This window comes from Ranitomeya variabilis, chromosome 6, assembly GCF_051348905.1.
Source record: "Ranitomeya variabilis isolate aRanVar5 chromosome 6, aRanVar5.hap1, whole genome shotgun sequence".
NCBI lineage: Eukaryota > Metazoa > Chordata > Amphibia > Anura > Dendrobatidae > Ranitomeya > Ranitomeya variabilis.
This window is the reverse complement of record NC_135237.1, coordinates 150,171,204-150,194,199: the sequence shown is the minus strand read 5'-3', so window position 1 is coordinate 150,194,199 and position 22,996 is coordinate 150,171,204. Positions and strand designations below refer to the sequence as shown.

General features: G+C 44.7%; 1 protein-coding gene across 1 annotated transcript in view; it reads left to right on the top strand.

Moving 5' to 3' along the window:
- Positions 1 to 22,996, top strand: part of CNTNAP2 (contactin associated protein 2) — a 3,158,824-nt gene that overhangs the window by 3,111,644 nt on the left and 24,184 nt on the right. The window contains exon 22 of the mRNA XM_077269131.1: positions 19,834 to 20,061. Within this exon, the coding sequence (XP_077125246.1) occupies positions 19,834 to 20,061 (228 nt within the window). The remainder of the gene's footprint in view (positions 1 to 19,833; positions 20,062 to 22,996) is intronic.

Genomic DNA, 22,996 nt, shown 5'->3' with positions numbered 1-22,996 from the left:
CCCCAGGCACAGTACCCTGCAGTAGCAATTTCCAGATCAGTTCTCTTAATCACAGCTCCCACTTTCCTGAGCTGTGTGTGTAACACCCCAGGTAACCGGTTGTTACAGTGGCATTGCTTTCCTCACAGGGAGAGTAATGTCATGCTTGGAAGTGAGAAAGGACCCCTTTAACAGGTATTCAGCACATACAACACCATTCTGACTCCAAGCCAGAAGGGGGAGCTCTACACCCTACTTCAGGGGAGCTGCTCTCTCTGGTCGGGATGAGGAAGCAGTTGCTAGGCAGTTGCTAAGCAGTTGGAGAGAGACAGTTGGTTTGGTAAGAGGAGAGTGAGGAGTGAGGAAGGAAAGCTGGGGCCGTGCAGGTGAGTGATTCTGCAGCTCCTGGAAAGGAAAGAAAGAGAGCAGAGCAACTTGAAAGAGACTGAAAGGAGGAAAAGAAGCAAAAGGTGAAGTGAAGAGCTGGAGAGAGAAGCTGCTAGTGAGCTTCCTCCACGCTAAGTGCAGATACCAAGTGTATTATTATATTGTGTAATTTGAACTGTGATATGCATTAATGGTGTTATGTTGTGTGTTGCCTGACAGTAGGGAGTGTTAGAGTTAAAGATTGGGACTAGCCCATAATGGGAGGAGCTAAGGTGGAGGAACAGAGAGAGTTTTCGCTCATAATGTCAGATTGGGCACAGTGTGTTTCTAGAGTAGACCTAAGGTCCTGACAGTAAGCAGTGCGGAATTGAGGAGAGACTGACACGCCGGTTAGTGTAAACCAAAGCAAAGAGGAAAGGAAAACCGACAGGAGGACAGAGTGATCAAATAGAGAAGGGTCCTGGGAGAGGACGCCTAGCAGTACGGCCCAGAGTTTATAACTCAGAGAGATAACGGGTGAAGACGGGACAGAGTATATGAGACAAAGAGAGTGCCAAGGGCGGGCATTCCAGAGCATCAGTGACAGAGAAATTAAGTACCGGCCATACTGACAACATAGTTACCTTGAGGGGAAAGAAGATGCAGAACCATGGATTGAAAATAGGGCTCTTGATCTGGAGGCAGATTCTAGTGCAGATCAGTGTCCGGTCCATAGCCTAGAACAGCTCATTTACTTTTTTTTTTAAATGTGGATTTCTCTGGAATAACATCACAGATATCAAGGATTCATTTTATACAGCTTCCTATGACCTACAGTATGTGGCCACATAAATGGCTTAACAGGGTTAAAGGGAACCTGTCACCCCCAAAATCGAAGGTGAGCTAAGTCCACCGGCATCAGGGGCTTATCTACAGCATTCTGTAATGCTGTAGATGGCCTCCGATCCGATGTATCCTGAAAGATGAGAAAAAGAGGTTAGATTATACTCTCCTGGGGGGGCGGTCCGATCCGATGGGCATTGCGGTCCAGTCCGGGGCCTCCCATCTTCTTGCGATGATGTCCTCTTCTTGTATTCATGCTGTGGCTCCGGCGCAGGTGTACTTTGTCTGCCCTGTTGAGGGCAGAGCAAAGTACTGCAGTGTGCAGGTGCTGGGAAAGGTCAGAGAGGCCTGGCGCCTGCGCACTGCAGTACTTTGCTCTGCCCTCAACAGGACAGACGAAGTACGCCTGCGCCTGCGCCGGAGCGTGAAGACAAGAAGAGGACGTCATCCTATGAAGATGGGAGGCCCCGGACTGGACCGCGATGCCCATCGGACCGGACCGCAGCGGGACCACCCCTGGGTGGGTATAATATAAGCTCTTTTTCTCATGTTTCAGGATACATCGGGGGCTTATCTATAGCATTACAGAATGCTGTAGATAAGCCCCTGATGCCGGTGGACTTAGCTCATCTTTGATTTTGGGGGTGACAGGTTCCCTTTAATCCTACTGATGATTCCCTGTAGTCTCATTAGCCTCAACCTTTTGCTGCTTTTTGTTTGCACCAGTCAAATTAGTGACTATTGTCACCATTGGAACGATATCATCCATAGTTGTTTTTAGTAAGGTTATAGGTTAATATATAATATCATACTGCTAATACCCCCCATTATTTCTCTCTGATTCTGTTCTACCACTAGTGAATTGAAAGAAGGAACTGGACACCATAAGGCATGTAGAGATGCTTTATTAGGATTTATTCAGGATATCTCATATCCATACTTTACACCACCGTAAGTATAGATAATACGTAATGTTTCAGGTAAACAGCTCACTCTACACAATGCTTGGTCCTGGTTTGCCTTTTTACTTTAGGGAAGCCCAGTGTAAATCCTGGGCCTTTCTAATTTTGAGAGCCTTTACCACAACAGACATGTCTGTTGAAGAGGATTTACCCAAAACATTATGTCAGCGAAAACATCTATGGATATGAGATATTCATAACACATTCTTATTAAGCATCTCCACCTGCCTTATGGTGTACAGCTCTTTCTTTCCATTCATTCTGGATTTATAGGATCTCAAGGGTTGGCCTCAAAGGAATTAGGACCCTATTCAAATTCATATCATGCATTAAAGGTGTGCCACCTACCCTCTTGATTATTCTCTTTTACCACTGTCCTCCTTATCTGCACTCCACAACACAGACACAGCCACCTTTCTCTGCAATGCTACACTGGCATTAACTACTGATTCGGTCATCCCTCTTGTGCATGGCAAGGTGTGACGAATCAATAGACAACCTTGGCACATCAACCTCACTAAAAAGGTTTGTCAAGTTTCCAGGGTTGCGGAGCGGCGCTGGAATAAAACACACTTACATGAAGCCTTTAATACATTCAAACAAACATTCAAACTTTCACATAAAAGTTGGCCCTCACCTCTGCTAAACAGGACTAAATCATAACCTCATATCTTCTCTGTCCCATAACTCCAGTTATTAAACACTTTTAGTTCCTTCCTCAGCCCACCATTGTCCCCCCCCCAACATTTCAAAAGCAAGATCGACCAAATCAGGAAAGACTTTACTGCTCAACCACTACGACATCTCCATTTAACAGACCAATGTCCTTCCTCCATAACCTTCCTCTATATCTAGCTATGGTACTATTTTGCAGCTTCTGTTCGCTTCCAGACTCCTCGAGCAACATTTCCACATCCAATTATCCTCCCACTTCTCATCCAACTCACTCTTCGACAACCTATAATCTGGCTTCTATCCAAACAACTTCACGAAATTGCCCTAAAAACTTACCGCCAAAGCTAAAAGACAATTCTCTATATTCCTCATTCTAGGCCTGTCCTCTGCCTTCAACACACTTGACCACTACAGATCCTCTCTTCTTTTGGCATCAAGGAACTTGCCTTTTCCTGTATCTCCACATACCTTACTAACCACATACTTAGCGTCTACCATTTCCATACTACCTCCTCCTCCTCTGTCGGTGTCCCTCAAGGCTCTGTCCTGTGATGCCTACTCTTCTCATCTATACCTTTTGCCTGGGACAACTCTTAAAGTCCCATGCCTTCCAGTATCATCTATACACTGATGACACTCAGATCTACCTCTCTGGACCATATGATACTCCCATGCTGTCCAGAATCCCAGAGTGTATATCGGCAATATTCTTCTCATCACGCTTCCTAAAGCTTAATGTGTACAAAACCGAACTCATCATTTGTCCTCATTCCACTCAACTCTCCTACCCAATCTATTTATCACAATAAATGACATCACACATTCCCATGTACCAGATGTACACTGCCTCAAAGTGATCTTTGCCCTGTCCTTCAAACCACACATCCAAGATCTTAGCACATTCTGCTGCATCCAGCTCAAAAATATTACCAGAATCCATCCTTTTCTCAACATTCAATCTACTAAAATGTTAATGCATGCCCTCATCATCTCCTGCTGTGACTACTGCAATATCCTCCTCTGTGGCCTCCCAGCCAACACTCACACATCTCTCCAGCCCGTTCTTAACTCTGCTACCAATTAATCCACCTCTCTCCTCACTACTGTGTTTTGCTTCACCCCTGTACAAATCTCTTCATTGGCTTCCAATTCCCCAACAAATTAAGTTCAAACTACTAACACTGATCTACAAGGCTGCCCATAATCTGTCTCCTTCATATATCTTCATATATCTACAAAGTAATCTCAAGATATCTTATCACTAGTGCTGAGCATTCCGATATGTATCGGCCGATATTTGCAGTATTGGAATTCCGATACCGAGTTCCGATATTTTTGCGATATCGGAAATAGGAATCGGAAGTGTTCCCAGTCATCTTCGGCGTGTGCGGTGCGTATGGTTCCCAGGGTCTGAAGGAGAGGAAACTCTTTCAGGCCCTGGGATCCATATTCATGTATAAAATAAAGAATAAAAATAAAAAATATGGATATACTCACCCCTCCGAGAACCCTGCCTGTCAGAGGGTGAAGGACCTTCGATGACGTCGCGGTCTTGTGATTGGTCCGTGACCGGTCATGTGACCGGTCACCTGACCGTGACGTCATCGAAGGTCCTTCACGCTCTGCATTCTTAGGAACGGAGGCAGACGCTTGCAGCGGTGACAGCCAGGGTTTTCAGAGGGGTGAGTATATCCATATTTTTTATTTTTATTCTTTATTTTTTACATGAATATGGATCCCAGGGCCTGAAGGAGAGTTTCCTCTCCTTCAGACCCTGGAAACCATCCAGGATAGCTTCCGATACTTGTGTCCCATTGACTTGCATTGGTATCGGGTATCGGTATCGGCGATATCTGATATTTTTTGGATATCGGCCGATCCCATCCGATACCGATACCTTTGAGTATCGGAAGGTATTGCTCAACACTACTTATCACACGTTTTCTCTTGTGCTTGCAACACTTCTCTGTTCCAAACCCAATCGCCTCCAAGACTTCTCCTGAGTATAACCCAGTCGTCAGTCTTGTGAATCCTCACATCACACGCACTACACACTGTGAAGATTTACCGATGATGGGAGTGACGGTCCTGTGAACTCAAGTATGCGATATACATACTCCTGGCCACATTCGGATGCACCGGGATATGCATACTCCTGACCCATCTAGTCAGAATATGGCTGGGAGTATGTATATTGCATACTTGCGATCACATGACCACTGTTCTCGGCATCAGAGAATCCTCACAACGTGCAGTGCGCGTGATATAAGGAGTCATAAGTCTGCAGTCACATGGAGAGACTGCAGACTTGTACCCTAAGGGCAGACAACCTCTTTCAGAGTTTATATGGTAGAAGACATATATAAATATACAGTATATGCAGCGCCCCAGAGTCCTGGTCATTGCAGTACTGTGGCTCCGCCGCTAAGGGGGGCTATGGTACGTCTGATGGCACTGAAGGAGTTCATCTGACCAGGTATCACAGACACCAATACATTTCACAGTCTGGCCTCCAGGGGGAGCTAAGGGTTCTATTTATTAGGCCACTCCTCACAATCTGGTAAAACTGGGGGTTAGGCAGGAAGTTAGACAGAAAGCTGGCTGGGTTGGAACCAGGCAACACCTTGTGGCAGAGGGTGTTGTAGGGGAAGATTCAGAGGGGTCCCTGTCAGGGGTGGGATCCTGACAGAGGCCTAGCAATCAGAGAGAACGCTACGGGACCGCGCCTGCACGATATAGCGGCGGTACCCCAAGAAAGGACAAGAAGCGAGATTTATTGTGCTGAGTGAGAAACGAGATCAACGCAACTAGGAGAATACCAGTAGGAGTCGTGCTGTAAGATCGAGGCAACATCCTATTGAGGCGCATAACCGGTGGCCGGAACGCCGAGGAAGTATAGAGCTCCAAGCCAAACTTCAAACCTACGGCAGGACAGTCAGTCACAGGCGGGCTGTCTCACACAGACCCAGGAAGACACAGGGGGGTAACAACAGGAGAGGGGTGACGATAGAGCCCAGGAAGAACCTCCGAGCCTCCCCGTCATACGGGTGCGTCCTAACCGTAAGATCAGGGGGACGTAGAAGAACATCAGAATCGAGTTGTGAGGGAACACGAGAAACAGACACAACAGTTGTGGGGTACTATCCCGTAAGCACAGCAGGGGAGGACCACAACACAAGCGCAGGAAGGTAGGCACAGATTTCCACCTGTAAAGGGAACTCTGGAGGTGCCATCGGACCGGCCGGACTTGCGCAGCCCTGTTAACCGTATTCCGGATTGAGGACTCAGAAGCCTTCAGTAAAGAGTTAAAGAGACTGCAACCTGGTGTCCTCGTTATTTACTGCACCGCACCTCCACCACCATCCACATCTATTATTGTACTCCCCTCAGCAGGGTCACGGACCGGGTCTAGCCACCGTGACAACCCCAGAACAGAGACTCAGAGGCCCGGTACCGGGTACCCCTCGGCCCTGCGGCAGTGGGGGCGCTACAACTTGGCATCACGAACAGGATCTACTTAAGCCTGAAGAATCAGGTCATGTGTGCCTTGGAACTGTGATTTATTATACTTGGACTGTGACTTATTGCAAAGACTGTGCATTGCCACTTGCCGCCAAAAGTTCCCGCCATAGCCGCTGCCATTACAGCGCTAAGGAGAGTGCAGGAGAAGAAGAGGGGCGTGGAGTAGGCGTGGACCAGCTGAAGAGCGCGAAAGACAATGGCCGCCCAGTCTAAATATTTCTGCACCGTGAGGACGTGTCCGTCAGCAGCCGAGATCTGCCTCCTGATTCTCAATGGTGGGCGGAGACAACGAAAGCGAAACCGCCCACGAAGGAGAGAGCGGGAAAAGGACCAGGAAGAAGGAGCGAGCCACATGGAGGACGCCATGGCCAGCCACCCGGAGCTGGAGCGTGCGGTCGGAGCCGAGGACTCCCCCAGCTACCCGGAGAGGCACCGCAGCCAGACCTCCACAGTTGACGCTGACCTCCTGCAGACCGGAGCGGACGGGCTGATCCACCAACTCCTGCGGACGCAGCTGAGCACTGAGGCCGGGTGGAAGAAGACCTTCATCGGGAGCCTCATCAGACGTCTGTTGGTAGCCTCATCTGGTCCGGCGCAAGAAAGAAGTTCCAGCGCTCCAAAGCCAGAAAGCAAGGCCCTGCCAGAAAGCGAGATGCTGCAAACGGAGATGACAGCGCCGCAGCGCAAGGCCCTGCAACCAGCGTTCCAGATCCCAGCGGAGACGGAGCAGATCGGCACCGGAGGGACCGCATCTGAAGCAGGTATGAAGAACGACCCTGCCCCGCCAGCAGAGAACCTGCTGATAGGCCCCGTCACGGCACCCCCTCTCCCTGGGACCTATAGACTCCAGCGCCTTACACCCTGGGATCAGGCCCTGGGTATGGAGCACTTCTTAAAGGCCCCGATCTCGCCGATCACCTTGCCGAGCGAGGTCTATGCGGAGCTACGGCCGCCAGAGCGAGAGTAAACCTCGATGCCATGGATATGTAAATAGTTAACTGTTTGTTTCCCTGCTCTTTGCTGCTTTAAACCCGACTAGGGTTATTCTTAAAGGGATCCCTTTGTTTACCCGGGATCCCTATTGCTTTTATTTTTGTTTTTGTTTTCTTTTCCCTTTCTGCTCCTTTTAACCCCCTATTTGGGAAAGAACTGCTGGATCATGAACACTGCATGATTACAAACTCCTTGTAAATAGTTTGCAGCTCCTTAAAGGTGCTCTCTACTGGTTTTATAAAAGAAAGGACTCTTTGCGAAGAAACTGTTCCTGGAAGCAGTACCGGAGTCCTTGCTGTGTACAGACTTGCAGCTTGAGAAGTTGCACTACCTCGTAGAGACTTGGTCCCCTCTTAAAGGGGATGTTCATCAAAAGCACTTAAAGAATGATGATGTTTTGAAAGAAAGTATTGATAATGTTGACATGTGAAAGTTATATATAGCTAACTGGTTGATTGTAAGGAATGTTTAATGATGTTGATAGAAGAATGAGGACAGAGAGTGAGACCGTACGGGGTTAGTTAGTGAGTCCTCCTAGGAGCCGCACAGAGATGGCTCAGTGATCTTGAACTGAAAGAAAAATGATATGTTCTATACTGTGTATAGTAGTGGAAGGACAGTAGGCCCGGGCAGAAAGGGGCGGTCCTGTAACAGAAAGGAGAGGCAGTAGGTCTGGAGCAGTTAGGACAGGCGGTCCTGCCGATGTAAAGAAGGAGAATGTATAAGAGTTGATTAGCCTTATAATGTGATTATAAGAAGGTCTTTAGTGGATTTAGCGAGTACGTCCTTAAAGGCAAAGTTAAATTATTGTTCATAAATTTTGCACTTAGTAAAATACCCGGTTGGGTAAGAGAAGTTATTTATAGTCTGTTATTGAAAGTATTGAACCATGTTTGTAACGTTCAAGAGTCCTCACCTCCCATAAAGGGAAGCTCTGTTAAAAAGTTTACTTGTACTTGCATTTTCAAAATTGTATGTCTTTTTGCTGACATGTATTGTTGTTTTCTTCCCAGTCCAGGAGTACTGGATTTAACCGGGGGGGAGTGCAGCGCCCCAGAGTCCTGGTCGTTGCAGTACTGTGGCTCTGCCGCTAAGGGGGGCTATGGTACGTCTGATGGCACTGAAGGAGTTCATCTGACCAGGTATCACAGACACCAATACATTTTGCAGTCTGGCCTCCAGGGGGAGCTAAGGGTTCTATTTATTAGGCCACTCCTCACAATCTGGTAAAACTGGGGGTTAGGCAGGAAGTTAGACAGAAAGCTGGCTGGGTTGGAACCAGGCAACACCTTGTGGCAGAGGGTGTTGTAGGGGAAGATTCAGAGGGGTCCCTGTCAGGGGTGGGATCCTGACAGAGGCCTAGCAATCAGAGAGAACGCTACGGGACCGTGCCTGCACGATATAGCGGCGGTACCCCAAGAAAGGACAAGAAGCGAGATTTATTGTGCTGAGTGAGAAACGAGATCAATGCAACTAGGAGAATACCAGTAGGAGTCATGCTGTAAGATCGAGGCAACATCCTATTGAGGCGCATAACTGGTGGCCGGAACGCCGAGGAAGTATAGAGCTCCAAGCCAAACTTCAAACCTACGGCAGGACAGTCAGTCACAAGCGGGCTGTCTCACACAGACCCAGGAAGACACAGGGGGGTAACAACAGGAGAGGGGTGATGATAGAGCCCAGGAAGAACCTCCGAGCCTCCCCGTCATACGGGTGCGTCCTAACCGTAAGATCAGGGGGACGTAGAAGAACATCAGAATCGAGTTGTGAGGGAACACGAGAAACAGACACAACAGTTGTGGGGTACTATCCCGTAAGCACAGCAGGGGAGGACCACAACACAAGCGCAGGAAGGTAGGCACAGATTTCCACCTGTAAAGGGAACTCTGGAGGTGCCATCGGACCGGCCGAACTTGCGCAGCCCTGTTAACCGTATTCCGGATTGAGGACTCAGAAGCCTTCAGTAAAGAGGTAAAGAGACTGCAACCTGGTGTCCTCGTTATTTACTGCACCGCACCTCCACCACCATCCACATCTATTATTGTACGCCCCTCAGCAGGGTCACGGACCGGGTCTAGCCACCGTGACAACCCCAGAACAGAGACTCAGAGGCCCGGTACCGGGTACCCCTCGGCCCTGCGGCAGTGGGGGCGCTACAACTATATTCCCAAAACGCTGTTTATGTACTCAATTCTAAACAGAGTTGGGCTTATTACAGAGCTTGAGGAGGTTGTCTGGTGAAAAACATTTATCACCTACCCTAGTGATAACCTACTGATCGGTGGGTGTCCCATCACTTGGACCTGAACTCATCAGTAGATCTGGGAATTTTTATCCTCAACGGGGAATTTTTGTCAAAATGGAGCATCAGTTCGGACACCATTAATTTTCTATGGAGCACAGCGCTCAGCAGCCCCATGATAAATGAATGGAGCATCAGTCAAACATGCACACTACTACTCTATTCTAACAGGAATAAAAGTTTCACATTCTGCTAATATGTGGCGGTCTCAGTGGTTGGTCCTTCATCAATCAACTAGATATCATCTATCTTCTGTACAGGCAATATCTTGTTTTCACCAGACAACCCCTTTAAGTTTAAATTATTACCTCAAGGCATGTGGATTCTGCTGTTTTCTAAACCTGATCTCCCTAAGCAGAATCCAGTTCGTATTTTGAGCCCCGGCATCAGTCTGCGAGTCCAGCCTGTATCTGGTCCCTAGGCTCCAGGCATTGTTTTGCACACAGCCTTTCACCTGCATCTCAGTGCATGACTAAGGCTGTGCGGCTCAGTCAGGATGCCTGCGGTGAATGCAGACTGAGGAATACTGCAGACACCCCTGGCGCACAAGCCTAGCACCACACACCCATCACCACTGAGGAGGCAGCAGGTAAGAGCACATTGCAATGCCAAACCCTTTCTGAGAGCCCAGAGATCACTTACTTCTTTATTTCTTTATTGTATGGTCATGCATAGTGTCAGTAGCAGGAGCATGAATATTTTATGATGAAAGGATGTTTTCGTATCCTCATCATTTTTTTATTTATGCTCATATCTATAAAATGCATATATGCCGGCTACATATACAATGCATACAGGCCGCTACATATACAATGCATACATGCTGGCTTCATATACAATGCATACATGCCGGCTGCTTATACAATGCATACATGCCGGCTACATATACAATGCATACATGCCGGCTACATATACAATGCATACATGCCGGCTACATATACAATGCATGCATGCCGGCTGCTTATACAATGCATACATGCCGGCTGCTTATACAATGCATACAGGCCGCTACATATACAATGCATGTATGCTGGCTTCATATACAATGCATGCATGCCGGCTGCTTATACAATGCATACATGCCGGATACATATACAATGCATACATGCCAGCTGTATATACAATGCATACATGCCGGCTCCATATACAATGCATACATGCCGGCTGTATATACAATGCATACATGCCGGCTCCATATACAATGCATACATGCCAGCTGTATATACAATGCATACATGCCGGCTGTATATACAATGCATACATGCCGGCTCCATATACAATGCATACATGCTGGCTTCATATACAGTGAATACATGCCGGATACATATACAATGCATACATGCCGGCTGTATATACAATGCATACATGCTGGCTTTATATACAATGCATACATGCCGGCTCCATATACAATGCATACATGCTGGCTTCATATACAGTGAATACATGCCGGCTCCATATACAATGCATACATGCCGGCTGTATATACAATGCATACATGCCGGATACATATATAATGCATACATGCCGGCTGTATATACAATGCTTACATGCCGGCTGTATATACAATGCATACATGCCGGCTGTATATACAATGCATACATGCTGACTGCTCATTTCTCATGTAAACCTTTGTGCAATGTCACCTTTCTCTGTGTATTTAGTTTTTGTGGAAACCTACAAATATTTTTTTCCCTTTTCTATTTCTACATAAAGAGAATAGAAACAATTAATTAGATTTGGTTCCGTTAGATTCCAGAGGCACGTGGTGACGGACACCTCAGTCATTGATGCATTTTCCTGCAAAGGTTTTGTATGTGCATGTCACAAACCATCCATCCAATTGTTACTCCGTTCTTCTGTTCACATTGCCATGCATTTACCCTTCATAGAAGAATTCCTATTACGTAGGCTGCAGGGAGGTTAGCTACTGTATGTAAGTCTCTGCACACGTTGGATCTGATGGGAAATCTATTTCCAATCCCCATTGTGGCATTAGATCCTCCTTCATTATCTCGACTTTAAATGAGTAGTAATAATTTTGAGGACCATATCACTATCATAACCTGCAGGGACTAACGAAAAAAAACCTGTAAGTTACCATTGTGCGTGATGGTCTGCCGAATGGCAAAACATAATAAAACACCTATAAAATGATAGGAAGCAATAAAGCTCTTCTGTCTTTCATTAGTATTATATTCAAAGGAAACTGTATCAAGTCTGCTGGGGGTTTTGCTATTTATTCTTATTAAAAGAATTTCTTCTTTTTAAGTGAACTAGTTGCTATTGACCGATGTGTGATTTTATAAGTGTAGTACTTTGATATCATAATCAGGCCCATGTATCCATTTATGGATAAAAACAGCAAACTCTGATCAAATCAATGTGGTGACTATTGATTGCCCATCACAGTGGTCTGATGTGTGCACAGAGAAACAACCAAGCTGGTGGCGGATGTACCGGATCTGAGACAGAAGACTTGATCGAAATCTGTAATATTGCATAGGATGTAATTTTATAAAGGTAAAATATCAGCCCCCTAACCACTCCTAAACCGCGACCATAACTTTATATAGCATATTCCTGGATTATGAGATGGCCCTTTGTGTCATACACTAATTTCTATGTCTGTAAAATCAAGTTATACCTGGCTTGTGGTATGCAAATTAACCATGACTAGCCCGTTGGGCCGTTGTTTTCTCATGACCACTAGTCATGTCCAGGTAGATATTAGTGACGCCAATCCCGCTTTGCGGCCAGCCACAGAGACGCATGATTAGTGTCACTAAAGCCCCTCTGTCCATGAGCAGAGTCTCATGTATTGTAAGATTGTGGTCCGGGCCATCACTCTTCTTGTGTTGAACTACGTGTCACTCTGTACTGTTTTATCTTGTTTGTACAAGAAGTAATTCATTATAAAGTGTTACAGAATATGTTTGTAAGGATTCTGGACTTCCTTGTTCCTGTTCGCCCTGATCCAAGATGGAGTCTTGGATCTCACCCTGTCATGGAACTTCCTGTCTGTCCTGATTATTTAAGTCCGAGTCATTTGGTGTTCTGTGCTTGAGTATTTTGTGTTGCTGGCTCCTGAGCTTCTGCCTGTGGTCTGGTGAACTCCCTGCTTCAGCTGCTCACTACTCGGCGGTCTGCCTCGCCCCTTTGAGCTGCATTTCACCTCTGGAACTGCTGCAACTGGCAACACACCTGTGGAAGGATTTCCCTTGTTTGCTAAGCTTTTCCCAGTGTTGTGCCTCTTTGCACAACCACACCAGGTGAGCAAGATTCCAGTGTTGCTTTTCTCACCAAGAGCGTTTTGTACTCATCTACTACGCTTAGATAGCGCTCTCCCTCTTTTTCCCTTCATCCTCTTTCACCAGGACTTCATGCTCAATGCACCACCTGCATATTATTGAACTTCCAATGTGTGCACGTGGGATCAAGTTTTGCTGGACTACCTCGTTAAGTACTGTGTGCATTTCTACTTCACTTCTGCTGGATTCCCAAGTTTAAGTACTGTGTGCATTTCCACTAATAACCTACTGGACTTCCTTGTCAAGTGTCTTGTTTGCCCCCTCATCATATCCTTGCTGGACTGATTCATATTAGCTGTCGCATCCCGCTATTCACTGTGCTGTGATTACCATATTGTGCTGAGCACCTCGTTACAATTGCAGGAATATCTGTGTTAGTTTTGTTTGCATTTCTGTTTTGTTTAAATACATCTTTTACTGCAGCTTTGCTATCAGACTGGTTTTATCCCACGCTATCAGATTCCTTAGTCCCTATATATTATTACAATGTTTGAGTTATAGAAATAAAAATTATTATTCTTACCAATGAAGCTGAGCAGGGTACATCCAGCTTCCTAGCACTTGACCAGGAAGGCAGAAAGTCATGCTCATTCACAAGAGTTGCAAAGCATGATGGTGATATTGCCCCTGCGTTAATCAAGTCTGATTACAAGATCTGAGGCCAGACTAGTGTAGAGAAATTAACCTTGCTGAACTAGTCCTGGCTAGTTTCTTTACCGCAAGACACATTTATAACTTGATTTTTCAGACTTAGAAAGGAGTTTATGGCAACCTAGTCCAGGAATAGTCTTATATAAAGTTATGGCTGAAGTTTAGGAGAGGTAGTGGAGCTAATAGGTTCCCTTTAATCTCAAATCACAAATTATGCATTTTAAAACCTAAAGCTTCATCCTGGCCAAACCACAGGAATCATACAGCAGGTATCATAAACCAGCACCATTATTGCATCCATGTATGGAGGGACAGTGTGACTAGGATGACTAGTCCAAGAGGCAGGTCACCTGCAGCTTCACAATTACAGAGAAGCCACTGGGGAGCAGCCTCATCATCATAGTCAGTCGGATCGCTATCAGACGCTGTTTCAGAGTATGTTTTCTCTGGAACGCTGCAGTGTTTCAGAGTGCGACATACAGGACATGTCCACTATAACCAGGCCTATGATCCATTCGGCCTATGGCTCAGGCTGCATGAATCAGCTGCCAGGCTTTAAAGTTTTTCAACCTATTTTGTATGTAGTCATGAAAATCAGGTACTCTTAGGTGGAATAAAGTTGCACTACCCAAGCTGTAAGATCCATCAACAGCTCCTCAAAAGCTTTCTGACAGTGACTAGTTAGCATAATTAGATTTTCACTTTTAAGGTTAATATATCAGTTTACCACTTTAATTTTGATGACTGAAAGTCGATTGACTCTATATACATTGGGACAAATTTTCTAAAGCTGTTTAAGGGTGCATTTTTCCAACCTGGAACATTAAACTTCTGCCAATCAGCTACGTGTTTGGAAATCAGTGGTTGATAATTACCCTTTTTAGACAGGCTGATCACAATTCCCATGCGCACAGAATGATTGGCAATAGAACATTCAGTGGCTGTCATTATTCTCAGCGGCACATGTCCTATTTTCTCAGGATTATGTGCTGCCAAGAATAATGATTTTTAAACTAGCTTAAAAATCTTTTCGCAAAGATGCATGTACACAGCCCCAATGATAAGTTAGGGTTCTACACCAGCATTGTTACAAAGACGGACACTGAAACGAGCCAATACAAAAAATAGTGTGCACACCCAAAAGTCAGAAGAAACTAGGGAGTGCTGCAAATTTTTTCACATGGACACTCTGCACGAGTGAAAATTCATCCCTCTGAACAGACCTATTGAATAACAATGGTCAGTCTGCTGTCCGATTTTTATTCTGACAGCACAATTTCATATTATTTGAGGGAACCCCAAAGCGTAAAACTGATTCAAGATATTTTAACCAATTGTTTTGGGATCGTATAAGAATGTGTCAAATGTTGAAGGACAACCCACAGTTTTCCTATGAGGCCCAATCATTACTAATTTCTCCTTTTATTAGTGGCCACTTATTGACCACTTAGATTATAAGATCTTTAGTAAAGACCTTGGAGACTTGTACCCTTCCACTATCTGGCATATTTCCCAGCATGGAGAATGATTCAATCATGAACTTCAAGTGCTGACACTGTGGTCACATCCTGCAACGTTAACCAATTACTTAGCTGAGAACAGAAATGAATCTCAGCCTGACATGTTTGTTGAATGAAGTTGAGGTGACGTGTGCATTTATATGCAACGTTTTTGCCTTTTAAAGGCATGGTAATTTTGTCAAAACAAGAAATGGACAGTGTACCCCAAAAAACAAGAATATATAAATTTAGAAATCTTTTGTCCTTCCAATTCAATAACTAAATTCGATCAGACGTTGAGAGGTTCAAAGTGCACATTGGATGACACCAAGGACCTCTTGTACATGGGAGACTCTACCATAAGTAGTACTACTCTACCATAGCCTTACATTATTATTTACTGTAGACATAGACATTATGTTAGTATTCATCTCCCAGCAGTTGAAGATCTTACCACCATACATAGGTCAAAAATCATGAAAAAGTAGCAGAACATTTCTACATTGTTCCTAAATCTAAATATGTTATCAGTTCGATTGGGATTGAAACTTGTCCCGGAAGTCTCCCAGATCCTCCTACCACATTTTCCTTTCAGAACTGCGATACATTAGTATTTTTAGATTTACCATTTCGCTCGTCAAATGCTGAATTAGAATCCTGGGTTTTTTCCATCTGTTCCAGCTCTGCATATCTATACATATCAATATCACAGTAGGGAATAGTGATTGAAGGCATCTTGCACAGTAAAGCTGGAGTTACACTAAACGACTTACCAACGATCACGACCAGCGATACGACCTGGCCGTGATCGTTGGTAAGTCGTTGTGTGGTCGCTGGGGAGCTGTCACACAGACAGCTCTCTCCAGCGACCAACGATCAGGAGAACGACTTCGGCATCGTTGAAACTGTCTTCAACGATGCCGAAGTCCCCCTGTAGCTCCCGGGTAACCAGGGTAAACATCGGGTTACTAAGTGCAGGGCCGCGCTTAGTAACCCGATATTTACCCTGGTTACCATTGTAAAAGTAAAAAAAAAAACACTACATACTCACATTCTGATGTCTGTCACGTCCCCCGCCGGCGTCCACAGGGTTAAAACTGCTTTCGGCAAGAGCGCTGCTAACATGCAAGCGCTGCTGCCGAGAGCTTCCCTTCACTGAATGTGTCAGCGCTGGCAGTAACAGCGGTGACGTCTGCGCTTAGTAACCCGATATTTACCCTGGTTACAAGTGAACACATCGCTGGATCGGCGTCACACACGCCGATCCAGCGATGACAGCGGGTGATCAGCGACCAAAAAAAGGTCCTGATCATTCCCATCGACCAACGATCTCCCAGCAGGGGCCTGATCGTTGGTCGCTGTCATACATAACGAGATCGTTAGCGGGATCGTTGCTACGTCACCAAAAGTGTGACGTTGCAACGATATCATTAACGATATCGTTATGTGTGACTCAGCCTTAACAGATCTGTTTCTAACGTTCCTCCATTATACATTGTAGTTACAGAGGCACGGTGATGACAGGCACACTCAATAGAATTAGCAATAAAGTTGCTGGAAGCATGTTAACTTAAGGCTGAGTCAGACATAACGATATCGTTAACGATATCGTTGCAACGTCACGCTTTTGGTGACGTAGCAATGTTATGTGTGACAGCGACCAACGATCAGGCCCCTGCTGGGAGATCGTTGGTCGATGGGAATGATCAGGACCTTTATTTGGTCGCTGATCACCCGCTGTCATCGCTGGATCGGCGTGTGTGACGCCGATCCAGCGATGTGTTCACTTGTAACCAGGGTAAATATCGGGTTACTAAGCGCAGGGCCACGCTTAGTAACCCGATATTTACCCTGGTTACCATTGTAAAAGTTAAAAAAAACAGTACATACTCATTCTGATGTCTGTCACGTCCCCCGGCGTCCACAGGGCTAAAACTGCTTTCGGCAAGAGCGCTGCTAATATGCAAGCGCTGCTGCCGAGAGCTTCCCTGCACTGACTGTGTCAGAGCACAGAGGTGACGTCACCGCTGTTACTGCCGGCGCTGACACATTCAGTGCACGCCGGTGGACGCCGGCGGGGGACGTGACAGACATCAGAATGTGAGTATGTAGTGGTTTTTTGTTTTTTTTTTACTTTTACAATGGTAACCAGGGTAAATATCGGGTTACTAAGCGCGGCCCTGCACTTAGTAACCCGATGTTTACCCTGGGTACCCGGGTGCTGCAGGGGGACTTCGGCATCGTTGAAGACAGTTTCAACGATGCCGAAGTCGTTCCCCTGATCGTTGGTTGTTGTAGAGAGCTGTCTGTGTGACAGCTACCCAGCGACCACACAACGACTTACCAACGATGACGGACAGGTCGTATCGCTGGTCGTGATCGTTGGTAAGTCGTTTAGTATAACTCCAGCTTTATCGTTATGTAATATTGAGTAGTAGACGGCACATTTTATATGAGCATGCATTGCTCTTCAAAAACCCATCTTCGTCTGTGCTTCTTGAATTTCCATTAGAAGGCAGTCAATGCAGATATTGTTTATAAAATCGTCTATGTGTCTTGTAAAATTGATTTTCTTTTGCCTGAAATAAAAGCAGACTGTATAAGTACAATGCTAAAAAGCTTGCATGCAGTGTGTCGTGAAGGTCAGTGTCATACGAGCAAGGTCACATATAATCGGTGGAGACGGTATAAGCATATCTATGCAGCAGAGCTTCTTTCAAAATTGATCCACCTTGACCAACATTCAAGCCTTCTAGGCAAATGAAGAGAGAATAAGAATAGAAAAAGAGACATAGGGAAAAGAGAGAAGGAAAGAGAGATTTTCTATTTGGTAAGCACAATTAGTTTAGCACTGGTGGGATATGCTATAGCACGGGTGGAATAAGAGGTTGGCAAAGTAGGCAGCTGTCCACAATACCATTGAAAATAAGACACAATGTATGGATTAAAAGTATTCTGTCAGTATATATACCACACCTCAAACTATTTATATGCGCAGAGGAGACAGTGCTGGGCAGGGAATAGAGCTGGAGTGACAGACTTCAGATCTACCATAGCTCTTCAGCCTCATTTGCATATCAGTTGAATCGCTGATTTCTCAGTAACGGAGAAATGGATTGTTCATGTGAAGGTATTACCGAAGTTGTCTTTGAAAGAGCTACATGAGGAAATAAATAGGATGGTGTGTAAAATTCTGTTGACAGATGCCCAATAAAAGACAATGATAAAAGTTGAATTATTGTTTCTTTTTTTAAATTTTTTTTGCCTTATTCATTCATAAATTGTATGATTTATAAGCTAAACCCTCATTCACAATGTTTCCATTGCTGATTAGTTTGTTACTATGAAATTTCTGATTGTCTGTACATGAACCCTCTGATTTGTAAATTGCAGTAGAATATGTTGGTCATGAATACATAAGATCAATAATTTAATTACTTTATATGTAACCCTCAAATATTGTGAACACGTAGTATAACCAAAGGTTAATTCCCTAGATTAATTAATTGTGCATACCTATATCACAACTTGGGTGTAAATCTGGTTTTCCAGGTGTCCATTGGTGAGCAAATAGTACCTGATACATGGTTATATGGCAGGGGTACATGGTAGGGTGCACAGGTAGCCCAACATTGAGAGATGTACAAAGTGCAAAGAAGCTGAGGAACGAGCAGTCAAGCTGAACTTCAGGGCATAAGGAAGGGGATGCATTTTGAAACCTTGGGAACTTGTCTCAGTCTTATCGTAGGCCATGTTGGGGACTTCATGGGGCAGGTTGCCATTGTGATGGGATACAATTATTGCTGATAAAGTCAGACTGTCCTATTGAGATTACTAAATCAGTTCTAGATGACCACAATGGTAAATCGTTCACTGATGGACACACATTGTGCAAATATTAGATTTCATAGGTGTTATTTATAGATTTATTCCTTAAATATCATTTCCAATTCATTCTCATATTTGGAAATGCTCATTTTACTATCTTTTTAGATAATCTTACAGGTTCCAAAATATATTACAGCAACTCTCCAATATACTGCACACCAAATAGCTCTGCGAGGTTTTGAACCTTTCATGAAGCTGGTGCACGTCTCCTCGTCTTGGCGCAACTATCTGCTATGATATATCTTTTTCATTTTCTGATTTCACCTGGGATGTGTCTGGTTCCTGCCTGTGGTGTACCGCTGATTTCTGCAAGGTCAGAAGGCGTCATGCTTCGGAGAAGACAGACCCAGATATCGACCACATTTACAGCTTTTCACTTTCAAACGCCTTTGATCTGTTTCATTCTTTCCAGATCACTCTCCAGAATTTAATTCTACCTAAGCACTGAAAATCAGCATGCACAGCTACACAACGTTCACATTGTTTAGGCATAATAACTAGTATTAAGAGCATAGGAATAAAAAGAAAAGTGTGTTATATATACTGTATGAATACATCTACAGTATATGATCCAAGATGCCAAAGGTAGGGGCAGGTTTTCACTTTTGGAGGCTGAGTCAACATTGCAAGTGCTGATTACTGAAATTCAAGGCTGTTTTCATCTGGATGTTCACCAAATGAGCCTTTAACTAAGGCCCTTTTTCATTTATCTGCACCGCAATGCAAAAAATATAGCAGCTTACAAGCAGATCTCTTAGGCTGACAAGACTGACCACTTGGCTTCTCTGCATATCCTTTAAAATGCAATGTCTTGCTAACTCATCAATTTTCCTTTGTGTCTCCAGAGACTGGAAGTATAGACCAGGAGATTCAATCCTACAACACTCCAGGCTTCAGCGGCTGCCTATCCAGGGTCCAGTTCAATCTTATTGCCCCTCTCAAGCTTGCTTTACGCTCAAGAAACAACTCCCAGGTGCAGGTGGTGGGAGAGCTTGTGGAATCGAACTGTGGTGCATCACCGTTGACCATCCCTCAAATGGCATCTGACAACAATCCCTGGCATCTGAACTCAGGTACGGCAACTGTTCACTGCTACTCCAACAAGAAGATTAAATAGGATCTGATGAAATACAACTTCTTAACAGGGAGGTAAAAAGAGAGGGGGCGGAGGGGGCAATTATATTTGGCTACTGGTGTCTTGGAGGCCACATTCGAAGACAGTTGGGACTGGTAGAGATTTTGCATCAGAGATCGTGAGCTTCAGGTGACACCTATGATTGAAAGGTTTACCTAATTTCTAATATTTAAAATGCAGATTAAGTAAAAATAGTAGGATTCTCATGAATTCTGATGTGTATTTTACTTGCGGTGCAAAATTTTGTGATCTGGATCCACATCTGCTTTGCAGATCGTGGCAGCAACCTGTGGGTCAAGCTCAGATTTCTGCTGCTATTTTTCTTGTAAATCTTGTTTCATGTATCATGTTGGAAATGAAGCGGCACAGAATAAGGCTTTAAATGAGAAATATCTAGTTCTTTATTTCTCTGTGGCAGTTTATTAAGTTTCAATACATCTGATTAAATCGTATTTTATCATATAATCTGACACTACAGTTTAGCACACATAACAAATGTATCCTTTACATACACCCTAGAACACTTCACACCTTGGGAAACACAACTAACATTTTTTATAGTTTATTAGCAGGAACAAACATGATATGTTCTCCTTGGCATTCTACCAACACGACTGTTCTTTCTATTAATTAGACACAACAAAAATTATTTTCCGAAAGAACCACAGTAATTTTCCATTCTGTGGATCATATGAACTAGTTATGGGCCCTGATTCATCATTGCCTTTATGCCTGTTTTTGTCCAGTTGTGTGTGTTGTTTGCAACCAATTCATTATTCTATTGCATCTTTTTAAAGTTTATTTTATATGTGATTGCCTGTTTGTTTGTTTGTTTGTTTTGTTTTCTGCCTTGTGGGTGGATTTGAATGATTCCAGATGTTTTTGGCTTATAAATTGCAGTATTTTAAGTCACAAAAACGGACACAACACTACTCCAGTAGCCCCCTGGTGTAGTTTGTATGCATGTTTTCCCATAAGTCACATCTTCTATGAAATTTTGAACAAAGATGTGACTTTGTTCATAAAGGTTGCGAAACTCTTTAATGGCAGAAAAGAAGATCCTTTTTTTTTTTTTTTTTAACTTTGCACTAAATTCAACACCCCTCCATGCCATTTTGATAAATTTGGCACAATAAATCTCAGCAAATTCCTCAAGATAAAAATGTGACTTAAACCCCCCCACAAATGTTGAATCGGGGCCATACTATCTGGTCATGTCTATTGGTTTGTATGGATAAAGTACATAAAGGTAACGTACCTTTTCTAAGCCGTGTGAGGAAGAGTGTCTGAGTCTCGAGATCAGGAGTGAATAGAAATATGCTTACTTTTACTACATTGGGTCATCTCTGCTTCATTTTATCGTGACCATAGCGTACTGGCCCTGTCCTCTTTACATCCAGTCAGAATATCAGCTGAGATCATTATGTATCTTTGAGCTCATGGTAATTCAGCTTACAAAACTAGGTGTAATAGTCATATCAGAAAATGTTAATGATTTGAGCATTAAAGGGGTGATCCAACATACAAAGTAATTTTCATCCGAAATCCCTATCTATTTAATGCTATAATCTAAACTAATTTATAATATACTTGAATTAAAAACTCCCTATACTTACCTAACTACGCTATCTAACTGGTTTTATATTATTCTTCACTACTTCCTTTTTTGTAATGACGCATCATTTGAGAATCCCAGTGCATGCTGGAATACGCAAGTGAAGCTTCATCAGGGGTCCCTGCCACAGCCTCTGCCCCTCCCTGAAACGAAGTGCCATCAGTGACGCTCGTTTCAGGGGTGGGATAGTCGATTGTTCTGTCTTTGTGCCCATTGCACAGGGATTAGTCCATCCCCTGAAATGAGCATCACTGGTGACTGGAGCCTCTGTCCCAGGGCTGGCGTCAGCACCTGGCACACCCGGGCAAGACAGGGGGCCCATTCACGGTACGGTACACACACACCAGTCTGCTACAGTCACCGTAAACAAACACACTCCTCTTTACAGACATGGTGTACACACGCAACCCTATGCTACAGGCACCATTCACGGTATTACTGGCTACTCCTGCACATACACCGACCAGGCAACCTCCCTATCCATCACGCTACCCGGGTCATGACTCCTCCCACACATGTGACTGATCACATGGCCATGACAAAATGAAAGGTCCTTTAGCTACGAACTGTAGCACCTGCGGACCTGTCATCTCTCCTAGCAGTGTGTCAGGGCTGTCAGGTAGGGCAGTGACGGGGGATGATGGCGCCGGCTGGGTCACTCCTGCGTTCTGTATTACACAGGGAGTGAGCGGCCTCCTCCGTGTCGTGTGCTGTGTATACATGGACGGCTCAGTGTTGGGTTATGCATTAGGCCCGGGATGGATGGATGGATGCTGCGGTTTTATGATCACGGACCGGTCACATGAGCTGAATTTGTGTCTGCATCACGTCCGTCATGATGACTGCGGCAGATCATTGCGTTTCTCTGCCAATTTCTGTGTCGGGGGCAGAACAGCCTGGTGACCGCCTCCTGACAGTTGTCTGGACACAGCGTGCCGGCAACATTGGGCTGTCAGTGACAGCAGTATCGTTCTGTGTTCTGGCATTAAAGGGGTTTTCTGGGAATAAGTTCTACATCACCATCAGCTTCCTGTAGGGTAAAATAATAAAATCAGCCAGACTCCCTCTTCCTTGGCCAGCATTGCCCCCTCCACCAGTGCCCTGCACTTCATTGTACTGCTGCAGCGGTGACCTCATGACTGCAGAGCACATGACCGCTGCAGCCAATTACTGGGCTCAGTGTCGTGAATGATTGGTTGTTGCAGTAACGTGAACTGTAGTTGCTGGACCTGGAGGGGTGTAGTACTGCCGGCATTTA